Below are 14,191 nucleotides of genomic sequence, written 5' to 3' on the forward strand. Positions count from 1 at the left end.
AGCAAGAAAGATCCCCAGCAAAAGGAATAAAGCCATCCAGGTTATCAGTCTGACTGTCACAGCATAACATGCCTGCATTCAAGGAATACTTACTTATTCTACTTAATAATGGCTCCAAGAGCAAAAGCAGTGTTATGTTTTGGATGTGAAGTGTCCCCTAAAAGCTCACATGTGAGACAATGCAAGACTGTTCAGAGGGAAAATGACTGGGTTGGAAGAGTCTTAACCTGATCTGTGAATTAATCCCCTGATAGGGATTAACTGAGTGGTAACTGAAGGGGTAGGGTGTGGCTAGAGGAGGTGGGAATTAGGGCGTGGCTTTGATGTATATATTTGTATCTGGAGAGTGCAGTCTCTCTCTTTGCTTCCTGGTCACCATGATGTGAGCTGCTTCCCTCTACCACCCTCTCCCGCCATGATGTTCAGCCTCACTTTGAATGGAGCCGGCCTTCTCTGGACTAAGATCTCTGAAACCACGGGCCCTCAAGTGAACTTTTCCTCCTTACAGTTGTTGTGGTCAGATCCTTTTCATCACAGCAGCAAAAAAGGTTGACTACACCAGGTAGTGATGCTGGCAAATCTACTACAGCATATTATCATAATCCTTCTATTTTATTATTAGTTGCTAATCTCTCACTTTGCCTAATTTACAAACTAAACTGTATCACAGGTCTGTTATGTATAGGACAGAACAGTGCATGTAAGATTCAGTCCTATCTTTGATTTTAGGCATCCACTGGGAGTCTTCGAATATACCCCAAGGATAAGAAGAAATGACCACATCCATTATTAAAATAAAGGGAACTCATCTGTCTCTTGACTTTGCACAGTCACCTCCCATTACCACATCAAGGGCACAGGGCAGCATCTTGTCTGCTGGGCCTACCTGACAGCGAGGATGTGCACCGGCTGGGAGCGCTGCACTTTCTGCCTTGGGGACGCCTGTGCCTGGGCAGGCTTTGAGGCCGAGGCTGGTGGCTGGCTGCGGGCGTGCTGCCCATTCTGCAGGAGAGGCACCGTATCGGACTGCATGTTGCAAGCTGAGTAAAGGCTCTCCAGAGATGCGTTCATATCACTCACCAGCACTTCCAGGTCCACATCATCCTCTGTACATGAAAAGGCAAGAACAGAATGAAATGTTAGTGGCAGCAAGGTTTCATACCCAAATGTGCATTTTTTTTGGTGACTGGTCACCAAAGTCAACAATATTTTTAAAATATTACATAAGGATGCATAAATATCTTCAAGTAACCAAACATATTGCACTAATAATTATTGATACATAGAGCCATAATTCAATCGAACCTCCACATGTCCTTACAGGGGGTACCAGGTGGAGCCCCTGAATAGCTCAATACCCTCCTTCTACACCTCTTTCCTTCCTCCCCACTGTCACTGGAGTGGGCTGTGCACAGCCAAGGTTATATAACATGACCCCACTGTCCTAGTCTTTGCTGGCAGGATCCCAAGTGGACAGTGAGCCCTAAGGCCAGACTCTTCTTCCTTCCTTGAAATTCCAGAAGTACAACAAAGAAAGAACAGAGTGGCACCAAACCTTGACACCAGTCCCAGCCCAACAAAACTAAAAGGTGGAGAGACAATGGCATAGAAGTCACTGTGCAGCTACTGCTAAAACATGTGCCTACAGACTTCTAGACACCACCCTCTACCCCTTGAGTGGACTGAAGTCTGAGGAAGCCCATTCTGACAGGGGAGGGCATGAATCACACTTAGACAGAAGGCACGATGGTATGGAGGGCAAGCCAAAGAGAATGACAGGAAACACAGAGAAAGGTATGAGTGAGCACACAAGGGCTGTGATGGTTAACTGTGTGTGTCAACTGGCTGGGCCATGGTATTCCAGCTTAACATCCAAATAGAAGTTTTCCTTTTAACAACCAAATAGAAGTTGTGCTGAAGGTGCTACTTAGATTAATATTTAAATCAGTGGACATGGAGCAGGCAGACTGCCTTTGCCTTATCCAATCAGGCAAAGGCCAAAAAGAAGAGGACTGACTTCCTGGGGGGAAGGTGCGATTCTATCTCTAGACTTGACACACGGTTCTTTCCTGAGTCCCCAGCCTGCTGCCTACCCTGTGGATTTTGGACTTGCCAGCCTCCACAATCATTTGACTTCAGTGTGCATCACTACATACATCTTATTGGTTCTTACTGATTCTGTCTCTAGAAAACCCTGACTGCACAGAGACATAGGTATGTAACAGTACACAGAGATGGAGGAGAGTGGGGATGGGAAAAGAGACAAGGATCCAGGACTGGGTCACATAGCCAGGGTCAGAGTGGTCTTGCACTGCTCAGTTTTCAGGGCTGACTGCATCCCTGCCCAGGGAAGACACATAAAATAAATATTCTCCCACTTCTATAATAATTGTATTTTCATGTGTTTAAGCTATTTTGAGCTTGTTTTTTATCTGTCACCAATGTTTCCTAATAAAAACTGACCCCTTTTTTTTTATTTTTTGCATTTTCAGGTTTGCCCCTTTTTAATAAAAACCAAACAAATAATCACCTAGGCTCACTGTAATGCAGCACTTTACAACTAACATAATTCACCATCTCATTTGCTCCCAAAATAATCTCAAGTGACATTCATCCCACATATAAGACTTAAGAATCACAGACATCAAGACCCTCATGCTACTAAAGGCTACATACAGGCTCCTAATAGGGAGGAAGGAACACAGAGACATTTGCAAACTTGGACACTGCAAACTTGCTTATTCTGGCCCTGCTCCTACTGCCTTGAGGCCCAGGACAAGAGACTCAGCTTTCTATTCTTGGCGTCTTCAAATCTAACATGGGGTGAGCAATAGTAGTCACACCTTTGGGGGAGGGGGAGGATTATGCTTTACATAGTGCCTGGCATGGAGTAAACAGTAAGATGCTACTTATTAGCTCTATTTCATCTATTCCTTACAAAATAATGTAAAGCGGTCACTACTAACTAGTTTAACAGCTCAACATAAAGGTCTGGAGGACTTAGGTCGCACAAGCAGTGTCTGTAGAACCTAGAATTTGAAAACAAATTTAGCTACTCCTTTGACCTCACCAGGTGTGTGCACAACAGATGAGCGCACAGCTCTTCCTGGAACACTTGGCTCTTCCTGCCTCTCCGGTTCCCTACACAAAAGCCTCGAATGACAGCTGGGGAGTGGAGCTTAGTGGTAAAGCACTTGCCTAGCATGCTCAAGGCATGGGGCTTGATCCTAGTACTAAAAAAAAAAAAAAAAAAAAAAAAAAGTCTCAGAGGGTCTTTGCTTTGGCTTCCCTTATGTCAAGACTAAAGGGCATAACAGAACAAAATCACTTCAAAACCCAGCCTAAAGAAGGCCTGGCAGCCAAAATGGTACAGAGAATGGGAGAGAATAGAACAGGGTTGCCTAATGGTTAGCATCTGGGCATCTGTGGTCAGCAGGACAAGGGGTAAAGCAATGTATAGTTACAGGAAAGCTTGGGCAGAAGAAGAAGGGCCATGGAATCCTCCATGTGCTCTTTACTCTCCTAGAAATGGTACCCAAAGAGGGTCTCTGATGAGGCAGGTCATGCTCAAGGTCATGAGGAAGACAGACAGACATCAGGGGACTAAAATAGCAGCCATAAGACCATGATATCTGATGTGCCCAGTCCCAGCTGGAATGAAGAATGGAAGCCATGTGGGAGAGACGCTGGGGTTGTTGAGTAAATAGGAACTGGGAAAGAATGGGGATCATTCTGAAAAAAGGTGCAGACATCAAGTTGGACCTCAAAATTTGGACTGCCCTGAAGGTCCAGGGTCTGTGTGGGGAGGAAGAAGAAGAGAGGACGAGAATGCTGCTATAGTTCAGGTTATAAGCAGTCAAATATTAATCCTGTGGCCAAATATTAAAAGGACCAAAGTGCTGAATCAATAACTAATGGTCACCATATAATTAATAATTAATATATCACAAGGGAGAACCCTCGGGGTCAGCAGGCAGAACTCCTATTTATAGTTGGGGGTAGGGGGAGACAGTGGGAAAAAGTTGGTTGACAGAAAACCAGAACCTGTGGGAGCTAGTGTATACATGCCTGTAGTTTCTGCTGTCTGCTGACGCTGTGTGGCCTAGGAGAAATCCTCCTCTGTACAGCATCAGGGCAACACTTGGCAAAGGCACAAATGTCGGGAAGTAGCTGTCCAGAGACAGCCAACTGCTAATGAAAAGACTTCAGTTCTATATTTATTAGGACCTCAGAGAACTCATTGTGAAGAAAAGTGTAAGTTACACTAGAGCTCACAAACATGGGGCTTTGGGAAAGTTCTAGAATACATGCATCATGAATTCCACTCACCTACACTCACCGCATTTAGCTGATGTGGTAATAGTGGGTTAATCTAAGCTCTGTAAAACAATTAAGGTCACACACTGCTCTTAACTCACCATATTAACTGCTCAATATTTCCACCTTAATGGACCATTTAAGAATCAATACTGGGTGGAACACAAAGTTCACTGTGATTATGGAGTCAGTCTTGGGGAATGCACCAGGGGGGCCTCATCACCTGCACACGCAGACTCAGGGAGCACTCTGCCAATCCAGTGGCACTTCATGGAGGGATGTTTTTTAAGTATTTAAAGATGGGAGGAACCCTGGCAGAATACAAAGGCCCCTGTTTTCACCGCTCACATCCTGCTTTAGAAATCAAACGGTAACACAGTTCTTACTCTCAGACAGGTCTCGTCTGAGAAAATAAAACGTCTCGATTCCTGCTGGCATATTTTCAGCTGCAGTTATTCCCCCCCCCCCGGTATTTCTGACAGCCCTTGGCAGTGCCCACCCCCAGTGACAGTCCCTAGTGTCTCTGGTCTTTTTGCTCCTGTTACTTCTCAGTCAACCAAATAATTCCTGGGTTACACCTCTGTAGTCAAGTCAAATGCAAAACAATTTTGACATTATTTACAGTAAATATATGGTAAACAGATGTCAAAACAGAAAGGTAACACATGTCCTCAGAATATTTTTACTCTCTTCAGAAGTAGGTTATTTACAACTAATTTCTACTTCAGTACATTTGGGTTTCTTTAAACACACAGCCAGGTTAATCTGGTAACATTCACTTAGTTATGATTTTTCACAAATTGAATATATATATGGATGCTTCAAACCTGTAAACTTTCTACAGCTTTTAGAGCAAAAACAAAGCTTTTTAAATAATCTGAAATGCCCTCCTGTAAAATAAACTTTAAAATGTCCTGCAGGGTCAGTTAGCATTTTACCTGTTTTGATAATAAAATGACTACAGTTATCTGACTTTAGGCAAACTTCCTTAAATTCTAAAGTGAAACTAAATGAAATCTTTCTAACACTACTTCATATTTTACAGCAAGTTTTTAAAACTCTTAGTGTAGACTAGGATGTTACTGAAATCACATTTAGTTCTTATAAACATTCCATATGGCTTATGTTCCATCAGCTCATCCATCTCAGTGAGAATCCTGTATGTCTCTTCCATACATGTAGCCAACTTCTACATTCTTTTCTAGTCCTATGAATCCAAGTAGATCAATAATCACCCATTTGTGAAAGGCTTTCTGCCAGGTAAGAGAAGTGGGAACATCAGAAAAACTGATGCTTCTAGAAATGAATGTTCAGATTAAGTATCTATTCAATGCTAACCTGGTACAAAAATATTTTCCATGAGCTTATCTTTCTGGAAGGAATACTAGAAGTGAAAGGGAAAATGATTTTATATATAAAATGCTACTTCATATGAATTTGTGAGAATGTATTTACTGCACAAATATAGCCAAAAAAACATGGCTGTTAAGTTATTAATAGTTACTTTCCTTCCTTAAATAACCCAGTCCAAAACTGGGCATGTACTTTGTCCCAAATATTTGAGTAGCTCATCTTAACTCAAATTCACATCTCTTTTCTGTCACTGTCATTAGCAAACTGAGGCTAGTTTAAGTTCTAAAATAAATTCAGGGAAACAAATTTGCATTTGGCTTTATAAACCATTATGAATGAATGTTTTCCACAAACCAAGAGAGACATGCTGACCAGGAAATGGCAAAGAGGAGAAAGATGGTGTTAGCAGAGGAGGATTTAACTTCCTACACCACCTTACCTCCTTAATGAATAATGCACTTCTTAGTTTACAGCACCATCTAGTGTCTTCTTTATGTTAATTAGAGATTAAAGATGGCATTGGATTCTCTTCAATAAATTATTGTGGCACCTTAAAGATATGCAATTTGCACCATGTGTTTAGAATACACCCACTATGTTCTTTTCTGTGCAGACCCACATAAGTCCTGGTAATGTGCAATGCCATCCCTGTTTCCTCTCTTATCCCTTCCTTTTATTTTTACATTGAGCGTCCATCTTGTTAGGGAACAAAGAGCTGTGGGACGGGGGTATGTGTCATATATGGTTAAGCAAGAACAGACTGAGTTCCTATAAAGGAAAAAAAAAAAGGTGGTACTATACCTGAAAAGTTTCTAAGAGAAGTGCAAAGGTCAAAGTTCCTACCCATGCCTATCTGGAAAAGAGCTGAAGGCTAGGCTATGAAAGTGTTTAAACCCAGACCTGTTCACTCGGCAAGCTATTTCTGTTGACTTTTAACCAATTAAAAGTTATGCAAATGTAACAGTCTTACTGAAATATTTTTGCATACCAATTCATCTTCTATTCTCATATTTTCTAAACACATGTGTATAGATCGCAATATAAATTGTTTTTGGCCATAAATATGCATATGAAAATCAAGTACTATACTATTAGTATATTTTTCTGTATTATTATAGGATACTTGAAGATATTCAGCTAATGTAAAAGCAAATCACTTTATAACGCTAAAGAAAAACTCAAATGCAACTTCTAAAACATGTCACTATTTAAAAAAAAAAAAACACATGGGATTGATGTTCTATTGGAGTAATTCCTAAAGGCAGACAAGAAATAAAAGCTCCAGAATTAGTCTATCTAGTAAATGCATGTAAGTACTCTCATATATAAAACCAGAGTTGTTCATCCACAATACCGGAATTTTCAGTGTTTATAAGAGAAACTTATTTTCCTAACCTTGGATGAAAAGGGCATCCTTTTCTCTCTACCCAACTCACATCAATGTTAGTTAATTGCCATTTTCAATCTCTATTTACTGAGAAAATGCATACCAACAAGCTGATTGAGTTAATAATTTGTAAGAATACCATGCTTTTTGTTGTTGTTTGTTTTCTTGCTTGATGGCCATATACATTTGGAAGAGTGCCTGGAGCAGCTGCTGGGCTCCAATCAATGCATTGTGCCTGTGTAAATTCTCTAGCCCCCACCTGGAGTCAAGGACCCACAGCTTATGTGAGAAGAATAATCATCCAAAGTATTTTCAATGATCAGCTGGTGATATGAATCTGGATGAAAATAAACACATATCCTACGTATACCACAGTCTAACAAAGCTAACCTCACAATGGCTCTTCTAATTTGTCAATGCTGGCTCAACCTATCTGTTGCTTTGTATTTACAGGTGGCATCTTAGTGATTTTTCTTGTAATGCTTTTCCTTTTCCTAAAGCAAACGTAAGGCCATGCATTCAAGAAGGCTACCTACATATTAAGTCCTATATCCACTATTCCCAGTGCTAAGCATTTTCTTCTATCACGTAAGAACTTTATCTGAAGCCTCCTCTAAGAACATCTACTAACAAGTTTTAGGTTCAGAATCCTACTCAACAGATCTGTAGATAATACAAGGAATGTTAACCACTGATTCTGCTTTCATGAAATTTATATGCTGTTCCCCTTAAAACTGCATTTAGATTCTAACATTCCTTCCAAGTAAAGTACTATCCCTGATGATTATTTAAGTATCCATAACTGCTAATTAGATTCCGAGAAATCAACAACCAACTGAGATCTAAACTTTGTGTACAACCAGGCAGATGAGTTGCAGAGTAGGCAGTCCACGGCTGCCTGACTGGACACATGAGCCATGTGGTGGTTGGGAGTTCCCTCAAGAAGCCTCAGGCTCCCTACCAGTGCAACGCAAGAGGACCCTGGACTCACTCCATACCCCAGTTCCACTCTAGACAAGCTGCTCCCCATCCTCGGGTCTCCTTCTACTCCTGACTTGGGGGATGATATCAACTAAGGCCCCAGGATGGTGACCAACTTCAGGGCTGCCTGCACCCCTTAATCTTTAGTTCCTTGAAGATATGAGGATTAACAATGGGTGGAGAAAATCAGCACTGCAGAATTGTGTTGCTAAAATCATCTCTCTCTCTCATGGAAGGGGGAAGTGTTCCTGTAGTTCCCAAATGCTAAAACTAGAAACAGTCTAGTTGTTGAGTGAATCCAGGTATATATTATCCCCTCTCCTGTGTTATGAAGCCCTAAAAAAATCTTCCTGGGCATCTGAGTGCATTTGAGTTCATGGGGTTCTTTGGAAACATGAAAGCCAACGTTTTGACACATTTCTCTGCAAGTTCCAGGTTGCATCTTTCATGTTTCCCGGGAGCTCCACCTCTCCATCCACACCCATGCAGCAACTTCCTCATCAAACACTCTGCACTGGCTATTCTACTTCTGCACCTGCACTTCTGTTGAATTTTACAGACAGTGATGCCATACTGGTAGAATTCTAGATTTTGGTTGTGTTAATGTTGGGCACAGGAGCCTTGTAGGCCCCTGGTCAACAAATCCAGAATGTTAGGTGATCCTCAGATCAGCCAGAGCAGGGGACAGGGTGGGGTGCTCTTTGTTCCCTCAGCTGGAGGGAGCTTCTCTCCCATCCTTCTTCTCCCTCCCTCTTTGACTAGTGGCTGAAAAATTGGGAAGGGACCTGAAGGGCATGAGGGATGACTCCAGGACAGAATGGACAACAGCTCACCCCAGAATGCTTTGACCAACTGGCTAACTAGAATTATTTCATAACTCCTTGGTCCCTTCGCACAGTGTGAAGCGAGAATCACACCAGTTATGCAGAGTTTGGTAGGTGGTAGACTAACAGTTCTTTTCAGGTAGACTACTAGAGTATTTCATTTTGACCTAAACTATAGCTAACATTTTCCCCAGATCTAGAATCCCTGAGGAAAAGTCATTTATTTCCCCTCAAGCCAAGTCAAAGATCAGTAGTTTGGTTAAGTGAGGGAAAAGGATTGGTTAACAATAATTTGAAAAGATAATCACGCCTACCATTGCTTGATAACATCCTAACTAGGGAAAAAGTTCCACTTTTTTTTTTTCTGGTACAGGGGATTGAACCCAGTGACACTTTACCATGAAACTATGTCTTGTTAAGTTGCTTAGGGCATCACTAAATTGCTGAAGCTGGCAGACAACTTGAGATCCTCCTGCCTCAGCCTCCTGAGTCACTGGAATTACAAAAGCATACCACCACACCTGGCTCCCATTTTTGATTTTTAGTTTCCAAGACTTTTCTATTTCCTGTAGTTTTTTACATAGTCAAAAAGCAACCTGCATGCTACTTTGTTTCTCTGCATTTTGACTTGTCATTTCATAAAAGTGGCTTGAAAAGCTTCAAGACAGAAATGAAAATCTACATTTTGGGAAACATATTTGAATCTGATGAAAGGTGACCTAATAAATTTCATTATGAAAAACAGATTTGGTAATTAGCAACTATGTTACAATTTCCATTCCAACCTAAAAGAGAAGGAAACATAAATGAGCTACACCTCAATGTCCTATCAAAACATTGCAACAGAAAATTTGGGTATATTAATATTTAATTGTTAAACATCTTCAATAATTACATGAAAGTCCTAAGAGTCAATATAGTTATTCTTTGTTTCATTTACAAACTGTAAAAGAAGGAAAGTGGCCCTACATTTCCTTGGATTCTACATTCACATATTCAACCAACCATGGCTCAAAAATATTCAGGGGATAAACCAAACCAAACCAAAACAAAAACCCTGTGCCTATATTAAACATAGGCAGATTTCCCCCTTATTATTCCCTAAACAAGCACTGTAACAACTATTTACAGTGTTGACTTTGCACTAGTTATTACAAGTAATTGAGAGATGATCTGAAGTATAAGGGAGGATGCACGAAGGTTATATCCAAGAACTACACCATTTTGCAGAAGGGACTTGAATATCCAAAAAAATTTGGCTTCTGTGGGGTCTTGGAACCAATCCCCCAAAGATCTGAAGGATAACTGAATATACCCAGGGAAACTAAAGACAGAGCTTTAAAAAAAAAAATGCATACCCATGCTGACAGCAGCACTACTTGTAACAACCAAAAGATGGGTACAACCTAGATGTCCCTCAATGGATGAATGCATAAAGAATATGTAATATACACATAAAAGACTATTATTCAGCCTAGTAAGGAAAGAGATACTAGCTACCCTATAACATGGATGAACCTTGAGGACATTCTTTCCATGAAATAAGTTCATCACAAAAATTAGTAAATAAAAACCTTATGATCCACTTACATGAGGTCCCAAGAGAGGTCATATTCATGAAGACAGCGCAATGCTGGAAGCCAGGGTGGTGGGGTGTGGGGAATGGGGAGTTGGTATTTAATGGGTACAGAGTTTCAGCTGGGGAAGAAGACAGAGTTCTACAAATGGATGTTGGAGGTAGTTGTGCAACAAGGTAACTGTTCTTAAAGTCACTGAACTGTATGCTTCTTAAGAAGGTTAAGATGGCAAATTTTATTTTAGGCGTGTTTTATCATAATTATCCACAGTAAAAAAAAAAAAAGCCATTTTAAAATTGGATTTGTCAATACCCTCAAACATGGTCAATTAAAGTCTCTGTCTTCCTAATCTACCTTAAATGTGACACAATGCCACACTCACTCTTCATGAAGAGAGTCTCCACCCCATGGCACTATGTACTGCCCCTTCTGGTGGGCAATGGGGTCTGTCCTGAGCTCAGCCCCTTCTCACTCCAGCCCTTGTGGGGATCATTCATCCCTATCACTGAACTGCCCTCTCGTCACTGTTTTCTTGACTCTTGGGCCAGCATGCCTACTCAAACTGGTCCTCCTCCATGATTGGAGCTGAAAAACTCCAGGAATGGATGTCACTCAGGGTGGCCAGTTTAGGGGCTGGGCTCACAAAAGTCAGCCTCAATGTGGTCTTGGACGATCAGTGGTGACACAGGCTTAGTTGTAGGAAAATGTCAAGGGGCAGTTATCAAAAAGAAATATTCAATCAACAAGATGAGGCGTGGACCTGGTCAGGAGGAAAAATAAGACTCATAAAAACCCCAACAAGGTGAGAATGCGCAAAGGCACCTGGAACTGGCTTCCCCTCCAGGTGATGACAAGCAGACTGGCTTGTTAAAGACAAGTCTGTCCATCTCTTTGTAGAGTTGCAGTAAACACGTACTCCTTTATCCCAACAACAATAAGGATTTCTAGTATAAATTTTGCATGCTTCCTCCATCAATCCTCTGGACTGTGTTAGATAGGATCTGCTCAAAGTGTTCACTTTATAATGGTACATGTAAAGCCTCAGTGCCAACAGAGTCTCAATAAATAGAACTATATAAACACAGAAAGTCTATCTACTCTTAGAGACAACCGTTTCCTCAGGGCGACTCCCCATATAGTTGGTATAGGCTAAGGTCTAGAGCAAATTTCAAAATCAAATCAAGATATCCTGGTGACTAGGCAATTCTACCTCTACCACCACCACCACCACCACCACCACCACCAAAAACCAAACAAATAAACAAACCAAAAAAAAAGCAAGATAATGATTAATCCCTGTGTGCCTTGATTCCACTGAGATTTATATTTTAATCTACGTTTTTAGGGCACTGTACAATAATCTATTTTTAAAATAAGGAAATCTACTTATTTTACTCAATGATTCCGTTCATTAAAATTAAAGACCTGGCATCCAAGATTCAGTGAGCGTCACCTAGTAAAGTTTGTAAAGTATTCTTTCTTATATTTTATCCTGCCACATTGTTGCAAGGAAGCACCTGGGCATTACTAAATCTCTGTTGGGTCCTTTAAGACTGCCTGAATTCTGCACCACAGAGCCTACACAACACATTAAAGGAATTTTCCACTACCAAAAAGTTTCACCCTGCCAAGTAAAGACCAAGGACCTGAGCTACAAATTGCATTTTAAAAGCACAGATTCAGCTATGCAATTTTCTCTTTGTATTTTAGAAGAAACGGGGTAGGAGGAGAACTCTACCCAAAAAAAATATCATTTAAAAAGGGCGAAAGATAAACTGTATCTTTCTCAAGCAATTTAATGTTTCTTTTCAACCTTTTGATTTTAATTCCTAATTCTTCTATTACATCATAAATCAGGCAGAAGCCTAGGTACAAGAAACTATATAAATAACTTGTCATTCTGGAAGGTTCCCATTTTCCATCAACCCTAAAAATATTAGTCCAAGAACACTGGAATTGAAAAGGGAAAATCCAGCTTATGGTCCAAAAGCCTGTCACTCACTGGCATTGGGCTCTCAAAAAAGTCGATGTTTTAAAGGTAAACGAGACACTGGGGAATCTTTATTATCACATTCGACATTAACACTCTATAATTCCATGAACTTAACTCCATAAATTTAAAATCCGTTCATGTGACCAACATTTTTCTCCTTCAACAAATATTTACTGAAAGCTGACTGCATATCCAATATCGTTTCAGGTGCTAGAATACAGATGTTAACAAAGACAGGATTCACCTACAGATTGGAACAATACAGAGGCCATCAGCACAGCCCCTGTGCAAGGATGACAATGCAAATGCATAATGTGTCCCATGTCTTTTGAATATTTTCACCACAAAGAAATGCATGTTTAAGGACACAGATGAGGGATGCTTCCCTTGACCTGAACATTATACAACTTATACATGTATCAAGACTTCATGATACTCCATAAATACATATAATGTTTATGTGTAAATTAAAACAAAAATCCCTGCCACCCAGATGTAATGCCTTAAGCCTCAAGCTCTGGGAAAGGATTCCGATGCTAAATATAAAGTAGCACAGAAGGATATGAAACATTTTTTTACTACCTCTGGAAAAATAATTCCATCTACAAAGAAGTTAAAACCTGATCTGGTTAAGTGGCAGCTAACAAGGAGAAAGGAGGTGGATGTATCCTGTAGGAATAAAAGAATAGGCTTCCAACTGAAATGGCATGCCTCAAGCTGAAAAGGGCTGGGATGGGGAGGGGAGGTCCCAAGACCCTGTATTTTGAGTACCGTTTAGTGATAGGTAGGAAGTTAAAGGGAATATGGAGTACAGATCATGTCCTCAGACGAAGAGATCCGTGGCGAAATGAATAAACTTCCTGGTCTATGAACATATACCAGGGGCCAAAAATTCTCCTAGCATGGTTATGCTTACTGCTTGGCAGAGAGAAGAGTTTTAAAATGAGATCTCTGTTTCCAGGCAAGTCAATCATGGAGAGGGTATTCAGCTCAAAAAAGCCTTGATTCTGAGGCATCTGGAGGTGGAAAGTCATCCCAGGAGAACCCTACCAGGCGATTCCAAGAACTGGCACATCTCCCAGAACTGAAAAGCCCAGGAGACAGGAGCTGGCTCTCCAAGACCAGGATGGGAATGCAGTGTATCCAGGACAGGGCACTCAGGATGGGGCAGAGGGGTGGTTTACCCAGAGCTTCCTCTGTCAACCCATCCATCGGCAGGACCACCAGGGGTTGGGGGTGGCGGTATAGGTGAAATCAGGTTCCTGGCACTTACCTGATATACTGCATCCTACCCTATTGGGTTTGGCTCAAGGGAAGGACAGAGACCCCGCTATAGTCTGAATGCTTGTTTTCCTTGAAAATCTATGTGTTAACAGAAACCTAATTTCCGAGGTGAAGGTACGAGGAGGTGGGACCTTGTGGGGTGGTTAGGTCATGATGGTGGAGCCCCCTTATAAAACGGACCCCAGAGAGCTCATTTAACTCTTCTCCCAGAAAAAAAAAAAAAACACAGCAAGACGGCATCTATGAAGATGTGGACCCTCACATAACACTGGAACTGCCAAGGCCTTGATCTTGGATATTCAGTCTCCAAAAGTGTGAGAAACTGTAAAGAACCTAGGCACAGTGGAGCACACCTGTAATCTCAAGAGGTGAGGCAGGAGGATCTCAAGTTCAAGGCTAGTCTCAGCAACTTGGCAAGACCCTGACTCAAAAACAGTTAAAAAGGCTGGGGATTGGATCAGTGGTAAAGCATCCC

The 14,191-nt window shown here is 41.2% G+C and overlaps 1 protein-coding gene and 1 non-coding gene across 2 annotated transcripts in view; one reads left to right on the forward strand and one right to left on the reverse strand.

Annotated features, from left to right (window-relative positions):
* Grb10 (growth factor receptor bound protein 10) overlaps positions 1–14,191 on the reverse strand; it is a 154,604-nt gene that overhangs the window by 76,583 nt on the left and 63,830 nt on the right. Inside the window, exon 4 of the mRNA XM_026403659.2 lies at positions 887–1,106. Within this exon, the coding sequence (XP_026259444.1) occupies positions 887–1,106 (220 nt within the window). The remainder of the gene's footprint in view (positions 1–886; positions 1,107–14,191) is intronic.
* On the forward strand, positions 12,656–12,761 carry LOC113193259 (U6 spliceosomal RNA). The gene has a single exon (XR_003302121.1). It is a non-coding gene; the product is annotated as a U6 spliceosomal RNA (small nuclear RNA).

The sequence above is a fragment of the Urocitellus parryii genome, chromosome 3 (assembly GCF_045843805.1).
Source record: "Urocitellus parryii isolate mUroPar1 chromosome 3, mUroPar1.hap1, whole genome shotgun sequence".
Classification (NCBI taxonomy): Eukaryota; Metazoa; Chordata; class Mammalia; order Rodentia; family Sciuridae; genus Urocitellus; species Urocitellus parryii.